Source organism: Fomitopsis serialis (genome assembly GCF_022376445.1).
Source record: "Fomitopsis serialis strain Sig1Antser10 chromosome Unknown B0H18scaffold_178, whole genome shotgun sequence".
In the NCBI taxonomy this organism is placed as follows: Eukaryota; Fungi; Basidiomycota; class Agaricomycetes; order Polyporales; family Fomitopsidaceae; genus Fomitopsis; species Fomitopsis serialis.
In genome coordinates this window covers 27,568-45,945 of record NW_025955138.1, presented here as the reverse complement: position 1 = coordinate 45,945, position 18,378 = coordinate 27,568, and the positions used below count along the sequence as shown (strand labels likewise).

Below are 18,378 nucleotides of genomic sequence, written 5' to 3'. Positions count from 1 at the left end.
GCCATTAGGACTTTGTTGGGCAACCCGGCGCATGCAGGTCAGATCATCTATTGTCCGCGTCGCATCTTCAGTGACGCATCGCGAACCAGTCGCATCTACCATGAGATGTGGACCGGACGCTGGTGGCACGCTGTGCAGGTGAGTGTTGTCTTGTGTTACTTTGAACGTATATGAGTGCGATTGTATTAATGTTGTTCTCAGAGTCTCTTGCCTGACGGAGCTGCTGTTGCGCCCGTCATTATCGCGACAGACAAAACGCAACTGACGCAGTTCTCTGGGGGAAAGTCAGCCTATCCTGTTTACATGACGCTAGGAAACCTACCACGAGCTCTGCGACGCAAGCCGTCTGAACATGCATGTATCCTCATAGGATACCTCTCTGTTGACAAGATCGATTCGGACGGCATTACGAAACGCAAGCAACGCGCCCTCGCGCAGCAATTGTTCCACACGTCCGTACGTGTCATCTTGGAGCCCCTTGTCGAGGCCGGAAGGCACGGTATCGACGTGACCGGAGGGGACGGTGCGGTGCGCAGGGTGCACCCCATTCTAGCCGCGTACGTGGCAGACTATCCAGAGCAATGCCTTGTTACATGCTCGAAGTACGGTACTTGTCCAAAGTGTCAGCTCCCAGAAGACAAGCTTGAATCTCCCACTCCTGGCACGTCACGAACCTTGTTATGGACCCTGGACGTTCTGCGTCTCGCGACCGAGAACAGCAATGGAAAGAAGGATTCGCCCGCGTACGCTCGTGCTTGCAACGAGCTGAACGTCTGCGGATACGTCGTGCGTCCTTTCTGGCGAGACCTACCGTACACGGATATCCATGCCTGTATCACACCAGACGTTCTACACCAACTATACCAAGGCGTTTTCAAGCACATCATCCAGTGGTGTACTGAACTCATTGATGCACAGGAGCTCGATCGTCGCATTCGATGCCTGCCGCCTGCCTTTGGCACTCGCCATTTCAAAAACGGAATTTCGGTGCTTTCTCAGGTCTCTGGCACTGAACGGAAGTACATGACGCGAATTCTCCTCGGGTGCCTGGTAGGAAAGATCCCCAAGAATGCGATTGTCGCATTTCACGCCATACTCGACTTCATCTACCTGGCGCAATACCCGACGCACGACGATACAACCCTTCAATACATGGAAGATGCGCTCAAGGTCTTTCACAAAAACAAGGAAGTTCTCGTCAATTGTGGCGTACGAGAACACCTTAATATCCCCAAGTTTCACTCTCTCCTACATTACGTTGAATCAATTCGCCTCCTAGGTAAGTTTCACTCTCTCCTACAATACGTTGAATCAATTGAATCAATTCGCCTCCTAGGTACAACAGACAACTACAATACCGAGGCATTCGAACACCTTCATATCGATTACGCGAAGAATGGCTGGAGGGCCTCGAAACGCGCGACCGCAAATGGTGATCTGGCTTGCACGCCAGGAAAAGATGGTAATTTTCAGCTCAACAATGCGAAGACAATTGCAGAGGGATGACAATGAAGAAGAAGATGCAGAAGAGTCAGAGACAAGCCCCCTGTTGAACACACTGGCAAGACGAGCATCAAACTGCCGAAGCATCCAACGGTAGCGATGCAGTCCGTCGATCGCATTGAAGACAGACACAACGCACCTGGTTTCAAGAATACGCTCGCACAGTACATCTATATTCTCAAAAACAATTGACGTCTCACTCCCACTCAGCTTCTCACCGCCGTATCTCATATGCCCTTCGATCGGGTAGACGTGTTCCACGGGTTCAAGTTCTCGCCGGAACCCTTGACAGACAGCAAGGAAGAGACTGATGCAGTCAGGGCGCGACCTTCTTTCGGAGAACAACCGGCGCGGTTCGATACAGTCGTAGTATTGAGAGAAGATGATGCCGAGGCTACAGGATTACAAGGTGCGCCTTACTACAGCTTTCTCCAAGATTTCTATTGATGTCTGCTAACAGGAACGAGAATCGGACGTGTTAAAGTCATCTTCAGGCTTCCGAATCACATTAAAGACCCGCGCACTCGTGTTCCCCTGAACGTCCCTGCGTCATGGGCAGAACAAGGACCACTGGCTTATGTAGAGTGGTTCGCAAAGCTCCCAACCACTCCTGACCCTACGCATATGATGTACACAGTTCATAAATCACCATTGTGTTCGGATGGTAAGCCCATTGCAGATATTATTCCCCTCAGTACTATACGTCAGTCTTGCCAGTTGATACCTACATTTCCAGGTTCTGTAGGTGATAAAGCTGAGCAATACTGACTGGAACACTCATACTGTACTAGATGTTGCTTCGAAGTTTCTACTTAACAACTGGGCCAGTTCCTATGCATACCAGACTCTGTGGTAGCTAGTCATACATATAGATCTTGTGTTTAAGACCTCAAAGTGAATTGAAATGCGGCCTTGAAAATTCCGAAGCTTGTGTGACCTCAACTGACTTTTGCGTTGCTGGCTTAAGTGAAAACGTCCAGACTAATGTGTCTTAAGCAATGGAAAGTACACCTTACGCGCTCTAGAGCACCTTAAATGCACTTTGGTACATATATAAGGGCGTAAAGCCTCTGGGAGTACGACTGGTTCTTTTAAAGACCGCTTAAGTTACCTAGGTTTTTCCTGATGTTTCATGCTGCGAGCATATTCGGCGGCATGCACGGTAATGGATACTGCTGTGTCTTTGAATACAGGCGTGTGCCGCAGAGGTAAGGTGAGGTGGAGGGAGACTTGGGGGCGCAAACACGTGGGGATAAACTTCTTGGTGTCGACATGGAAGAAATCAAAAGTCGCATCAAGCGGACCTCGATGGCTCTTCCACACATTTAGCCCACGGAAGAGCTGAATGGTGAGGGGCTGATTGAGCAAGATTTCGATCTCCTCACTGTGTATCTCCCATATGAGAGGGAGGGACAGAGGAGGATGTGCGTCCTGAATCAGACGGCACAGCGTGAGCACAACAAAATAAGATAACAGAGCTACTGTGACTCACCAAGGCAAATACCAACGTCTCCACAACTACTTTCACTGACGGCCCCTGGAAACACTTCGGTACAAAAGCCCTGACGTGACTCTCCAGTATCGACCCCAAGAGTACCCATCCGCCAAGCGTTGCTGGAGGATCCAACAAGTCTATTGTGGCCAGAGCCTGCATCCGATCCTTCCTTGTGCCTTGCTCCACGCTGCACGTGGCTGGACAGACGGAGCAGTCGTTCTTTACGCACTATAATTGAATTGCATGTCAATTCATCCGAATGTAACAGAACAAACTTCACTCACGTAGTCAAACAATACTCCGAAATGCCTTCTCTGCAGGCACACCACAGTGACGTGATTGAGCTCGGGCCCCACGTGAAGACATGGTTGGGAGTAGTGAGCAGCAATTGCATAGGTTGGAAGAGCAGGAGCGAGCAGCCGGAGCACTCGCGGATCTGGGCGAACCATGACGGTGAGGCAAGCAAGCTGAACAAGTGATCTGTATTGTAAGCACGAGGGTTGTTGTGTAAGTGGCACATCCAAGTCTCAAGCAAGAAGAGCTGTCTGCTGAAGTGGGAAGTCGCCGGAGGCGTGTAAAGGAGTGTCTCACACTATGATGGTGGCGAAGTTTCAGTCGCAAGCGCTTGCAAGCAAACCTAGCGGTTTCTCAAACAGTGGAATACAATTATGTAGATACAATATACTACCACAGTGTCTGATAAGCGTACATCCCAGCCCAGTTATTCAGTAAGAGTCGGTTTGCCTCGTCTAGCACGTTCTCCGAGGTCCAATTTGGGGGCACTGTACCTCGGGACCCGTCGGGGAAAGCGGGCACAAGCTGACACAACTGACGTATCTGCGAGAGCAGAATGATCTGCCCAGGCGGAAGGCCATCTGAACGTAGTGGTGGTCGATTTACAGTGTACATGAGGTGGATGGGATCAGCGGCACTTGCAAATCTCGAGTACCACTGGACATAAGCCAGTGGTCCTTTGGGCCACCATGAGGGTGAACATCTGCCGCCTTGGCGAGCCGGGAGCTTCTCAGGCAGCCTGAATATTACCTTCAATCTTGCTGCTCGTGTACCTACAATAAGCCTTGTGAGCAGCAGACATGTGAGGATGAAACCACTGATCCTACCTCTAACCCCTGTGGATTTGGCTTCCCCGTTCTCAAGGGCAATGACGGTGTCAAACCGCGCCATCCTTCCCTTGATAGCTGAGCCGGGGATAGACTTGATGACATCTTGCTCCTCTTTACCATCGGACAGTGCAAAAGGACTGAAGCGGGCTTTGTGGTAGACATCCAGCCAATCAAAAGGTAGCCACGTTCGAGAGAGGTCGTGGTGGTTCAGTCGAAGTTCGGATGGCTGTATATCATTGATGAAGGCAGTCAAGGCAGTGGAGAAACCAGGAGCATTGTGCCGCTCCTGGATACAAGTTAGATGCTGCTGAGGCGCTGGAGGATACTTAGCTATCTTGACATGGTTCCCAATGTCCACAACCTCTTCTAGACAAGAAGCTGCCCCTTCTGAGTCCTCAGGGTTGCCGTCCAAGTCCTCTGATACCTCCTCCACTAGACACTCCTTTTGAAAGGCCTTGTATGCAGCCATCTTCTCTCGACACGTGATCCATTTCATCATTTGGGGGAACTCGTCCTGGTGATTTGAGGTGCGCCACACCTTTTTGGCGAAGTCGATGTGGAGACGTTCGAACATCTCAGTGTTGTAGTTGTCGGTGGTGCCAAACTGGTGGATGGAATCCACGTAATGCATCAGCGAGTGAAACTTAGGGATATTGAAGTGTTCCCGGATTCCAAGCTTGATCAAGACATCTTTGTTCTTGTGGTACGTCTTCAGAGTGTCGGTCATATATCCTAGAGTGGTGTCATCATGAGTCGGGTACTGCGTGAGGTAGATGAAGTCAAGAATCGACTGGAAGGTGAGCATGACAGCCTTCGGTATCTTGCCGACAAGACAGGCTAGGAGGATGCACGCCATTTCCTTCCTTTCCTTGCCTGACACCTGGGCAAGAGAGGATATCCCGTTCTTAAAGTGCCAAATGCCGTATGCGCCTGGGAGACAACGGGAAAGGTTGTTGAGCTCCTCCGGGCTGAGGAGATCCTGGCACCATGAGACCAGGTGTTTGAACACCCCCTGGTACAGCTGATGCAACACGTCCGGGGTGATGGACATGTGGATGTCAGTGTATGGCAGGTCTGTCCAGAACGGTGTCTTCACACCGCCGCTGACCTCTTGTTCCATGCACAGGGTGTCGGCGGCGGTGGGTGTGTTCCCCTCAGCTCATGCCTCCCTGATGATGTGCTCTGTCTCCTCGGGGGTGCGCGGTTCCTTGAGGGCATCATCTTGCAGCTTGTCCACGGGGCACAGGCACTTCGAACAGGTGCCGTACTTCGAGCACGTCACCAGACACTGCTCGGGGTAGTCAGCAACGTAAGAAGCCAGGATGGGGTGAACGTGGCGGACGGAGCCGTCGCCTCCGGTGACCTCAATACCATCCATGCCTGCTTGCACGAGAGGTTGAAGAATGATACACATTGCCGCATGAAAGAGTCTCTGACCCCTTGCCTTGCATTCCCGCTTGCCAAGCTGCTTCTTTCCGATCTTGGTCACAGGGAGATATCCCAATAGAATGCAGGTGTGCTCTGTTGGTTTGCGACGGATGGCCCGAGGGATGTTGCCAAGTGTGAGATAGACCGGGTACGCCGCTTTGTTGCCTGCAAACTGAGTGAGTTGGGTCTTATCGGTGGAAATGATGACGGGGGCGACGGCGTGCTCCCGGGGAATTAACTTCTGTTACTCGCTTGTCAGAATTGTCAGTAGTAATACAGATAATCAGATTGCAACTCACCTGCACCGCATTCCACCACAGTCCCATCCACATCTCCGTGAAAATGTGCTTCGTCTTCGACCAATCCGCTTCGGGCGATACACGATGTACTTCGCGTAGGACGGGTTGCCTAGCAGCGCCTTGATTGCTTCAAGGATGTCTTGGTATTGAATGAGATGCTTCTCATCCGGCCTGTCTGGGAACACAAGAGACAATGTTTTCCACGCTGCCATCTCCGGGATGTCATCAATCTTCATGAAGAGCTCCCGTACGTCTTTGAACGTAAGACCGAGCTTTTCAACTACCTAAGATCAATCACTTGGAGTTAGGGCTGGTCCAGCAGAGTGATATGGAGAGACACGTACACCTGGTATGCTCAGAAACCGATTGAGTGACTTCTGACCAACGTCCTCTCGAACAACCCACATGGCTACTCGCCAGTCGAGCTCGGACGCGAAGGGTCTCCATTTTTGGTTCGGGTCTAGCGGCTTCTGAGCCTCATCTTCGCCGTCCACGTCCATTCGGTCCTCTTCGTCCAGGTCCACTCCTTCTTTGTCCTCTCTGAAGTAGGCCCTCCACGTCTCCACTATTGTTTCCTCCATTCGTATCGCCTTGCCCGCGAGCTCATCCTCTTCTTCAACTCTGGTATCGTCATCATCGTCCAAGGCAGGTCCAGGTGGATTGGGAAATGGCTGGGCTGCAGGGCACCCTGTGGATGATGATGACGAGGCTTCACCCTCAGTTGGAATGGGTGGGTTGACGGAGGTGGGAAGTGTGAACCAGAACAAGTCCCTGGTCTCAAGAACATCGCGGAAGTCTTCCACATCCACGTCCACGTCCATGTCTGTAGCAGGAGCAGCCTTGTGTACCAGCACTGGAATTTCGCACCTTGGTTCCGGATTCTTTCCTTTCCTGTACCACTTGCAAGACTGGGCAGATGATAGGTGGGCCATGAGCCTTTGAGCGGATTTGAGAGGTTTGTCGCATGCTGGGCAAGTGTTGTCCTCAGCGTTACCAAGGGGAATATGCGTCAAATGGCATGACTTTGCTTTGCCTCTCGCCATGAGCTGGAAATATGGCTGTCAATACAAAAAGATTTAGAGCACCGGAGTGTAGTCGCTGGAGCATGCTCACATGTGGTGTGGAGAGGTGTTATGTCCTTCAAAAGGAATAGGTAGCGATATGCTCACCACTCTCGGAGCACCGTAAAGTCACTTGTACCGGCGTCTGATCCCCATTCATTTGACTTATGAGGTAAAGTTCGCCTTGCTTTCCCGCCCATGTCATACTTCCCTAGTTTCCGCATTCCATCCATGCTATTACCTTCTTACCATTCACTGGACCATCTATGAGCATGTTCCTCAAGTGTGTGGTAAGTCTTTCATCCTAGGGATCATCAGTACCGGTTCAGTGACCGTGTCAGTTATTCAGTAATTTGCTTGCATCGACCATAGATGGACTATGGTCTGACTCATGATGGACTGTCTGACAAGCCACGCTCATCAATTGCTGTGCCAGTAAGTAATGTTGCTGTCGTTTGCCAGGGTGATATTTGGTGTGGAGAGTTGTATAGTATGCACTTGCCTTTTATGGTGTGTGCAATGTGTTGCACACTCCCAAGGGACGGCCCATGAGAGTCCGTGCACAGTCCCACTGGCTTTCCCATGGCCTGCGGACCCTCCTTAATACTCATAAGATGGTGACTCATGCATCTTGTGCACTCAGATGGGTACATGCTGATCTGTTATTGCAGTTGAGATACCAACAGTGGTTCAGAGCGGTACGGCAGACCTGCCTTTTTTGGCCTGCATGACACATCAAATGTCGCGCTAGTGCAATGCCCGACTCCTGCCCTATTCCCTTGACATAACACATCGCGGATGATTGTCGTGAGGCAAGAATGCCGCAAGATAGCAAGGCTGAATCGGTAAGTTGCATTTCTGACTCGGAATACCTTGACGGAAGAGACTAAGGCCGTGGTGGTACATGTTCCGGTTTTGGAGTTGTAGCGTGTTTTCCCCGGGCTGTTCCCATGGCCCACAAGTGGCTGACGAAGGTACACTCTTGACTTCGACGCGGGCTGCCGACTCTCACTATGTCTGGCCACCACGACCCCCCCCTGGCGCACTAACTACAGCAGTGATTATGACTCGGACTACGGGTCTGCGCCGTTGGTCCCTGACACAAACGACAGCATTCACTCTTACGCGCCGGACTCAGAGATCTATTCCCCCGACACCTCGTTCGATGCTGACACCTCGTTAGATGAACATGACCCCCGTGGTCAGGATACGCAGAACCTCCGAGACCTGGAGCCCTATGGCTCTGTGCAGAAGGTTGGTGTGGCCTCCACTAACCGGGGGATCCCACACGACTTTTGGGAGCTCTTCAGGCGGGTCCTGCCAGATGGTGATGAGCAGGAGGCTGTGCGCGAGGCCTTCGTTGCGATCTGGGAGCTACAGGAGGAATGGGTGGCTAGCAATCGCAATGGGTTTTTGACGAAGGTGGGTTAATACTATCACGAAACAATCACTTCTTGCTCACTCGGGCTGTTTTGTTCAGTCTATTACCGGGATGCCCGAACAACAGTTCTGGCTGATCCAAGATGTGTTGGCCAGGAGCTGGCAGTGGGACTTGCACACCGGCATACTGAAGCACTGGATCTCTTTCCTCCATTGCTTACAGTGAGTACCAGGTGAAGTGACATTCATTCATGCTGCTTGACGCTGATGTAGCACAGTCTTGATTTCTGGCCACAGGAACGCCGAGCATATGCTATCGCGCCGACATTCGATGATGAGTTTGCCTTTCCCATTGCGTCCACTGTGAACAGATACATGTCTGTGACTGGGTTGGGCTGGTCTAAGGTCACGATGAGCGTGGCACCCAGGACAATAATCAGGAGCCCCGATGTCGAGTTTTGCATCAAATATGGTGTGGTCAGGGTGGATGGACACTGGAACAAACTTGGTAGGGAGGTTTCCGTTGTCACGGTGGCTCAGAGCAGGACAGAATTCACGTATCAAGCAAAGACGGTAGGCCATCTTGTCTTGCCACTGATTCTATTCTCACAAAAAATGTATAGATGGCCGCCGCCGTGTCCTCTCTCAAAAAGCTCGAGGGCTTCATGATGGTGCTTATAGGAGATCTAGGCGAGGGTCATGACAGTCTAGTGTTCATACCCGCGTTGAAGCTCGATGCCGGTATGCGAGTAGAATGTTGTGTGCTGTCGTACCAACGAGAGGAGTTCGTCAGGTTCAAGGATCGAGCTGCTCATGCAGTTGGGTTCCAGGATTGGGAGAATGATACTAATTTCATGGTGAGTTCGCTAAGTCATATACCCCGCTTGCACGGCAGTAACCATGGCTCTTTAAACAGTGTTGGCTGGATCTCATTCAGCCAGGAACAAGTTCACCGAAGACACTGCCTCCTGACGCATTCATCACGTTAACGCTCGCATCCAATCTATCCTCACCTCGCACTACCTTAACCATCTGAAGCCGCAACGCAGGCTGAAGCATCCCCCTCTGCAGTCGAGATCGAAAGATTGGGGACACATCGGTGCCAATCTCATGTCCATGGTGCACGTGGTGTCGCAGCAGATCACCGGCGGACTCATCGGCATAGCCCGCAATGAAGGCAAGGTGTTTTTGGGCAGCAGTATTGGCCCGTATGGTGCGGATGGTTTGTTTAGGCAAGAGATGTATGGGGGTGAAGATTGGGGTCACTAACACATTGAAGCCGCCAGTTTATATGTATATTATTTATATGAAAGTATGGGAAGGCATACTATGTACAGACTCTATGACACATCATATGTGACTGAGAATATACCCAATCAGTTTTTTTTTCATTTTTTGGAGGCCACAGCACAGCAAATACAGTGTCACTGATGAGCTGGCATTCAAGCTCAACTCCAAAGTTTGGCAGCCTGCATGTTCAGGGCCTGTTGAGCTGTTGAACTAAACACAACAGCTTAGGATCCTGTTTGGAGTTGCCAGTTCCTGACAATTCCAGGTGATACTGGTGGTTACAAGACATACAAAGACTCACTGAAAGAGTGGCTTATATCAGGCCATGCATGGGAAACTCTGCACTATCATAGATTTTTTGCCACATGTGAGCCTCAATACATAATATGAATGTATAGTACTCCTGGATTCCTCTCTGATTTTCCTGCTATTTATCCAGCACTGCAGAGGCCATCAATGGTCAACTTCCTAAAATGGGCAAAAGACTAACCATATATAGCAGGTTTCTATGTCTGCTTCAAAGACTCCCTCATACCTGTGGAGTCCTCTAGTAAACATGCTTACCAAGATCTGCTCATATGCCTCAGTATCACTTCTCATGGTCAGTACTCTCAAAGATACCTAATCTGGACACCCCCATCAGTATCCTGAAGCATCCCATGGAGAAGGAATATTTCGGTATTTATTTGGGTATTTTTGCGCATTTAATGGGGCTCTAGTAAGAGCTCAGTTAGTGTGGCTTGAAGCCATCAAAAAAACTCGGCATGAAGAGCTGAGATTGAAAGATTACTTTAAAGAGGAATATTTGTCAGCATCCCAGCCAATGAGAATGCTCAAAATTCCCTTTTGAGTGACCGGAGTCGTCGACAGGCCGGTATGTCGACGACTCCGCTTCGGCAACGGGCGCTTATTTGCGCGCTCAGTAAGCAATGGAAGTGTACACTGTTTCTGCAGCAAAACTGACTTGTTTGGGGCTCAAAAAAGTCCCGGAAAATCGGATAATGTTCTAGAAGATCTGTGGAATATCCCTAAGCATCTTTAAAGTAGAGAGAACCTCAATACATGGTCATTCAGTTGTGGGAAATCAACACAGGCATGTTATGACAATATTTCCCCATTCATAGCAGTGCTGTGCACATTCCAGACACACTCATGCTGTGTGGACTATGTGCATGGTCTATACAGGTCATATCAAATGAGCTTCATACAACAACCTATCCATATTTGGAATCACTTTGCAATTGTCCACAGAGGTTCTCTTTCTGGATTATGAATATATAGGCAAGGCATGCTAGTTATAGACTCTGAGGGCTCTATACAGGATCAATTTCTTACATACAGCAGGCATCATGGATTAATTCAATTGTACATAATATTCCCAGATTCTATCAGCATTTTCTGAGCCCAGACTGAGCAGCTGAATGGAAACTGCCATTCTTGGAAGGCCAGCTTCCCTATATAGCAGATCCCAGATGTCAGAGAATCAATGGGCAGTCTATAGGCTTTGATAGAGTCACTTTGAAGGTTAAAAGCAGTGCACTCATGTGTACAGAGGCATATGTGGGTTTTTGAGTTTTGTGAATTGTGCCATAACCACTGAAGTTGATGGGCAAGTCACAGCAGCTACAGACTCTGTGGCATCATACCTATCAGAGAGAATATTTTGGGATTTGTTGTATTTGTGAAGGCTACAGTACAGCAGATACATAGACTTGAGAGCCTTTGGCCAAATACAGCAAGGCCAGTCAGAGGCTAATTCCCTTAAACAGCATATTTCAGTGGAGTCTGGGAGACTACACTGCAAGATGACTCATCCACAGGTCAAAATTTTGACCTGTGGACGAGTGAACCTCACATGGCATGTGGCTGAGCCTATTGCCCAGACTCTGTGTTTCTGCTATCCCTTTCCATCTCATCCACAAGTACTCAGCATCACACATCAACCCACAATGGGACAATAGTGTTATCTAATATTCTGCTCATTGTCCGGCCATTTATGCAACACTGTAAAGGTGATCTATCATCAACTTCCCAAACAGGCAAGAGATGTACCATATATGGTGATTTTTCATATCTGGTAGCCATAGACCCCTGCATAACATTGTCAGCCTGTAGGACTCTCCAGTAAGGGCAGTAAATGCAAAACAAATTTGTACATATGCCTCTGCATCACTTGCATTGGTCAGTACACTGTGAACAAGCACTGGGATACCTAATTTGGACCTCCATACCTGTGTGCAAGGAGCATTGCATGAGAGTCAATATTCCGAGATTTCTCCACATTTAATGTGCTCTAGTAAGAGTCTAGACAGTGCTGCTGACCACATTGGGCAAGCCATCAAAAAACTCGGCATGGGGAGCTGAGATTAAATGATTCCCTTAGAAGGCAAGGTTTGCCAGTGGTTCAACCAATGACATTGCTCCAAAATCCCTTTTGGGTGAGCTGAGTTGCAGACAAATGCAGGCTGCAGTTGTATACAAGTCTGCTTCGGCAATGGGCACTTATTGAGCACTTAGTAAGTGGTGTAAGTGCAGACTGTTACTGTGTTCAAGGGGCTTGTATAGACTCAAAAAAGCGGAATATTCAGAAGATATTCAGAATGAATGAGGTCAAATCCTTATAGCCTTTCCATGATACAATTGTTGCATCAACTAGGGCAGTATACTCAATAACACAGTGAGATTCACACTCAGTGAGCTCATATAAGCCTATGATCACACTTCAGACAGTGTCTCTGCAGCATACAAAGCCTGACATCATAGTAGCATGGATACATATGTATGGATGACCATTATATATCCCGAGATTGTGTCTATGTGTCTATATGCCAGCTACATGCCACAACTACCATATAGAGTAGGTGTCCTGCCCAAAGAGGAAGTAGGACAAGATGTGGTGCCCATGGAGGTCACAAAAATGCAGAAAATCTGTCAAATATACAGAAGCACCCAATAGGAGAATCTGAGTGCTTGGGATTATGATAGACATCACTACACCATGTACATGGACTACAACATGTGAAAAGAGGGTCAAATGGCCCATTGTGGCTGATTTGGCTGTAGTGTAGCACCCACTGAGTTGTACAGTGTCTGAATCACATATGTATGTCATCACAGACATATGGAACACATCTGAGGCACGAATAGGCACTTTGACATCTGCAGAGGCACATGTGGGTTTTTTATTTTGCATTTGCTGGACCAGCCAGCCACTCTAGCTACTCAATAATGATAGTGTATACTCTCTGAATGAAGGGCTATCAGATCAGTATACTAAGTCCACTCACTATTGTTACTAACTAGGGCTATGGGGCAGCCTATAAGTGTGAGCGCTAGCAGTGAGCTGCCTGGCTGCCAGTCACATGATATGCACACCAGTTGCCATATTGGGCGCCACTCAAAGTGTTTCTTGGGCCCTCACCCCAGGACAAAGCACTGAGCCACAGCATTTATTTGGTGGTGTTGGTGCAAGTCGCGTCATCTGGGAGTCTGAAATTTTGAACTCCGCTAACTGACCATAACAAATGTTAACTATACATGGTAAGCTGGGGGCAAATGAGTGTACCTGTGGGAAACAACTGCCGCATTGGGCGCCACTGAAGCGTTTCAGGCCTGTCCATCATAAGAACAACCCAACTCGCACCGCTTCTGGAAAGCGCGCACCCGAGGGATATCTGGAGCTGCCACGAAGAAGAAGAGTTGATCTAGTGCAAATGCTGACAGGGCTGCCGCAGCGCCGAACCTTGAATCGTCACAGCGCACTCTGGATACCCTAGCTGACAGTGTTCACGGCGAGCAGCAACTGCTGTCTGAGGCACAGCAGCACAATGACGCTCGACGTTCAGACATCATAGCCTGCCAATATGTTTGGGCCCGCCACTACTGGTGCTGCCCCCGCTATGTTCCCCACCACCACCGCCGCCAATACATCTGGGCCTGCCGCCCCCACTGCTACACTCCCCGCCGCTGCCACCAATATGTTTGGGCGTGCCACTGCCCCCGCGTCCACCGCCACTATACCCGGGTCCGCCGCTACATTCCCCACCCCTGCCGCCACTGTGTTCGGGCCCGCCGCCGCTGTCACTACGCCTGCCACCACCACTATCACCACTACTACGTCCTCCACTGCCGGTGTCGGTGGTACAGGTATGTTACCTGGGCCGTTTGCTGGGATGATGCCATTCAGCCAATTCTTCCCTCCCATCGCTAGCAGTGCGTATCCGATGCCACCCACCGGGTACGGGCCGACGTCTGTCTACTCTGGTCCGTCGAGCATGTCAGCGACTGATGCGACGACTCACCGTGAATTCGACACTGGCGTGGAGTGGTATGACAGTGCTGATGCTGGAGATGACATGCAGTCGTATGATGATTAGATGTTGTGGTATCATGATGAATGTCGAGGGCCTGTTATGTGTAATGCTATGATGTATTGTACTTGTACCTGTGATATCAATGTCATGCTTTACCTGTGCTATTGTTGAATGTGTTGTGCCAATGAGTACCAGGTGTTTGCCTTGCTGATAGTATGATGGTAAGGTTGATTGAACCATGGCTTGTACAGCTACTCCATTGCATGACAATGTAGTTGTATGTTACGATCCCTGAGGTACAAAGGAATCGTTCTTATGACTGGAGAGAATGTAACACTTAGCATGGAGCCCAATGTGGCAGGCTTTTCCCACAGTGCATGTGACTGTTTGAGCGCCAGATAATCAAAGATAAGTAACACTTACTATGCTTACATTAGCTGAGTTTCAAATTTCAGACTCCCAGACAACACAACTTGCACCAACACCTGCAAACAAATGCTGTGGCTGACAATTCCCCATGGACTTGGGGCTCCTGTAACATCTAGCTTGGAGCCCAATATGGAAAGTGGTGAACATGGCATGTGACCTCACCAGCAGCACTGGGCTCCAATATAATCAATCACTTTTTGCAACAGTAAGCACCCACAAATGGATATGGCAATTATATAGTCAACTTGTAGCCCTTGTTTCATAGAGTCTACAGTAATTTTGTTGGGCCCCAATAGTGGCTAGTTAGGCCAGGAAATGCAAAATACAAAAAAACACAAGAGACTTTGCAGAATTTGAACTGCTTATTTTCACCCTAGATGTGGAGCACATGACCTATACAGTATAGCCATGTGTGTCAGACATCATGAAAATGCTTTATGGTGCCACAACAGAGCTCAGAATGGGCAAGGTTGGCTGATTTCATGCTTGTACATGGTATTATAGCTTACCTTCCATATATGGTAACATATTGTAAATGGCACATCCCTCATAAACATGTCATAGTGCTCTATGAATATCTTCTGACTTATCTGCAATTTATGAACCACCAGACATTCACTTTATGAAGAATTACTGGATTTGGAAGGTTGCTCACCATTTAGGGCATTGTGAGCTTTTGTGATACTTCTTGTGCAATAAGCCCTCCCACAACTTGCCTGAAATGTACATTTCCATGGTTCACATTAGCTACACATCACTATCTTTGTATACATGTCTCTTTTGTACCAGAACAGGCACAATAGCCAGTAGCCAGTCACATGACCAATGACGTGGGGTCGCAGCAGTTGCAGCGAAAACACCGCCGCTGCGAGTGTTGTGACCCCACGTCATTGGTCATGTGACTTCGAAAAAGCAGTCAAAAATGCGCAGAATATTCATTCTGAGGACAAAACCTAATGATTTGGGCCCAAGAAAATCGCATAAATCCCCAATAAATTGGAGGACCTCTCTGTAGCTATCTTGAAGTACCTTGAGGTTGTATGATACCAATATGTCTACAATTACAAGTGCCACAAGGATGCCAATCAGCTTTCATGGCACAATAGTAACAGTACCACATTGGGTGTTACCTGTGGCCACTCTATGATATCTTGGAGTGAATGCTAAAGATGAGAGCACAACATTTAATGTTTGAGGATTCAGACAGTATGACATTGAGGTAACCAGTACATATGTAGCCTGACAAGTGAGAGTATGCACATCTAACAATATCACTAGACACACCCATGTGTGTGCTCCCAATATGTCTGATATATGCTCACAATCACAACAGATGGGTCTACTATTTTCCCCAGAAATTGCATTACATAGCACCCTGTGCCAATGAGTGTAGGAATGCATACTATGCTAATTGTCATTGATACAGACAGAGAGCACAGTTGAGAAGTTTTCAAATGCCTACAACTATGGAAAGATGCAAAATGGGTCACATAAAGCACTGAGATCCATGAGAAGGAGCATCAGCAACTTTGAATGTCTCACAATAGCATTTCAAGAACAGGACACAGGACACATAAAATGCATGTATGCTGACTAGGCCCACAAAGCATTGCCCAGTGTGAGACTGTGAATGGGAGGGCACCTGCCATATGTAGTAGTAATCATGATTGTGTGATAGCTTCTTCACAGACCTCCTCATAATTTCCATAGCCTTCATATGGAACAAAGCATGAACATGTGCAGGATATTCATTTTGAGGCCACTTAACCTCCTTGTGTAGGCTCAGAAAGAAATCCCAAACTCCAGAAAATCAATGAAGTAATGAATGACATATGTGGTCATTTTGCTCACCCAAAGCTCTGGACTACAGCTGATCCATCTGAAGGAGTGAAAGACTTATGCAGACTGCCTGCTATTGTGCAAGAAAAAAACAGTGATGTTGATGATATAATTCTTATTTACAGGTTCTTGCTCTCCATTGAATATTTGTAAAAATGTCTGGGTCAGATTGTTGCTAGTAACTTGTTACATATGTCTGTAGTGACAGAGACATGCTATGGAATGGTGTTGGGACAAGTGATGAGGAGGAATACAGATGAGAATTCCAGTATACTGTATCTTGACCATGTGACTGACTGTTTTTCCACAGCATGAGCTAAAATTCAGGAACAAGGATCATGAATGTACCAAACTTAACCTGAACAGACTTTGACATTGGGAAGGTCTAGGCCAGTATAGTAACAATTTGTAGGGAAGTATATGACTCCCTACCCAGCTCAAATGGTACAATGAACTCTAATAATTATCATTATTCATTCATAAGCATGCTCTACACAGATTATGTAATAGAAAAGTCTGCCAGTTTGAGGTGGTATCATTGTTCAGTGTTTGAGACAGTAAATTATATCCCAGACATGGTATAACAGGACAGCTTAGCTACAGTTAGGCAAGAGCAACTGTGCAACTGCACATATCATTGGGTAATGGCTGTATAGCAATATTGGCATAGCTACCTGGAATCAATAAATGTTTTTGGAAAGGTTATGGATTGTCTAGGACACTTAGGACTCAGGATTTGTGTTACCACATTAAGGATGATGAGCTGAGCCATATGAATGTAAACATCTCTGTTACTACTATAATACTCCCTGATGAATAAAATTTGGCTTGTGCAAGGTTAGTATTATTGTTAAAGCTTGACAACTGCTTGGTCTAGTCAAGCACAGAAGTTAGTCTCACAGACTAGTATGTATCAATACATAATACATATAATCATTGATAAGTGAGATTGAAGTGATAATTTGATGAACCAGAAAACAAAAGACACAGACAACACAACTGGGATCGTATTGCCATACATGGCCCACCCCCCAGCAAGTATCATATGAGTCATCATTCATCTGCATACTCCTCATCATCTATTGTGTCTTCTTCTGGTTGGTAATCTTTGTTCAATGACTTTAGCAGAAGCCTCAGCAACTGCTGGTGCTTTGCTTTGCCAGTGGCTGTAATCAATCCTGGCCCATCTCCATCTCCATCATCCTCTATATCAACTTCCCTTTGTGCCTGTTCACCTTCAGGAACACCCAGATTTGCCATGACAGAGCGCCACACATTGTCCTGAAGGAGGTCGTGATTATGTGCAAGCTCACTTCTAATGACCATGTTGTGGAGGACAAGGCAGCTACGGATCCACATGACTGCATATGATAGCTTGACTTCATCAGTGATGTTGATCTGTAGCTCCTTGAGTGACTGCCATCGGATCTTGAGAAGCCCAATTGCATGCTCCACAGAAATGCAGATTCTTGACAAATAGTAGTTGAAAGTGCGCTGTCCTGCAGTGAGTTGTTTGCCACGAGGTGCCTTGTATGGGGTAATGAGCCAAGGAGCCAAGGAGTAGGCTGAATCAGCCCAGATCCACTTGTATGGTCGAAGGAGCTCATCATGGTGTTGGAAGAAGCGAGTCTCCTGGAATGCAGTAGCGTCATGGACACTGCCTGGCTTTCCAACAGCATAGTTGGCAATGAGTAGGGAATCACAAGCTACAGGAAGTCTTGAATCAGTACAAAATCAAGTAATAACAAATTGACAGCTAACTGTGAGTTGGATAGCATAGATCTTGTCCTTCCCATAGAAGTCCAGTCCAAAAAACCCAGGTCTTGTGTACAGCTTGATAGGAGTGCCATCTGCAGCAAGGTCTCCATCTCTCCACTCCACAGTTAGGGATTTCATCTCAGCATACAATTTTGCTTGTTGCATCTGTTCTTCGTCACAAAACTTGATCTCCACATCATGATGACCCAGGATGGTGACCATGCAGCGGCGGGAGCAATTGAAAACTGAGCCAATAGACATGCCTGCGCAGTCTGCCAGTGCAACTTCATGGACAGCTAGTGCATTGCATGGGTATGGATAACCCATGTGGGTCATGGGTATGGGTATGCATGGGTATGGGTATGGGTAGCCAAAATCTGACCCATGTACCCATGCAACCCATGGACTTCTGTGGTAATAATTCTGTGGTAAAATTTGGCAACTGTTGATTAGATAGTC

At 48.0% G+C, this 18,378-nt stretch overlaps 5 protein-coding genes across 5 annotated transcripts; 2 read left to right on the top strand and 3 right to left on the bottom strand.

Annotated features, from left to right (window-relative positions):
- Nucleotides 1-3,682: 3,682 nt before the first annotated feature.
- B0H18DRAFT_887736 (uncharacterized protein) lies at nt 3,683-5,173 on the bottom strand (the record flags this gene model as incomplete). Its single annotated transcript, XM_048041196.1, has 3 exons — nt 3,683-4,065; nt 4,120-4,437; nt 4,603-5,173. The coding sequence occupies 3 exons, from the start codon at nt 5,171-5,173 to the stop codon at nt 3,683-3,685; spliced, it is 1,272 nt and encodes a 423-aa protein (XP_047886175.1).
- A 738-nt stretch (nt 5,174-5,911) lies between these two features.
- On the bottom strand, nt 5,912-6,835 carry B0H18DRAFT_829474 (uncharacterized protein; the record flags this gene model as incomplete). Its single annotated transcript, XM_048039380.1, has 2 exons — nt 5,912-6,129; nt 6,190-6,835. Coding segments are annotated over 2 exons (864 nt in total), but the record flags the coding sequence as incomplete, so codon positions are not given.
- Nucleotides 6,836-7,708: 873 nt separating this feature from the next.
- Nucleotides 7,709-9,559, top strand: B0H18DRAFT_960171 (uncharacterized protein; the record flags this gene model as incomplete). Its single annotated transcript, XM_048042922.1, has 6 exons — nt 7,709-7,755; nt 7,966-8,332; nt 8,391-8,512; nt 8,569-8,863; nt 8,914-9,147; nt 9,329-9,559. The coding sequence occupies 6 exons, from the start codon at nt 7,709-7,711 to the stop codon at nt 9,557-9,559; spliced, it is 1,296 nt and encodes a 431-aa protein (XP_047886173.1).
- Nucleotides 9,560-13,443: 3,884 nt separating this feature from the next.
- B0H18DRAFT_960170 (uncharacterized protein) lies at nt 13,444-13,956 on the top strand (the record flags this gene model as incomplete). The annotated part of the gene is made up of 1 exon (XM_048042921.1): nt 13,444-13,956. One exon carries the CDS (start codon nt 13,444-13,446, stop codon nt 13,954-13,956), a length of 513 nt encoding a protein of 170 aa, XP_047886172.1.
- A 3,951-nt stretch (nt 13,957-17,907) lies between these two features.
- On the bottom strand, nt 17,908-18,195 carry B0H18DRAFT_833357 (uncharacterized protein; the record flags this gene model as incomplete). Its single annotated transcript, XM_048039425.1, has 1 exon — nt 17,908-18,195. A coding segment is annotated over one exon (288 nt), but the record flags the coding sequence as incomplete, so codon positions are not given.
- Between the last annotated feature and the right edge of the window lie 183 nt (nt 18,196-18,378).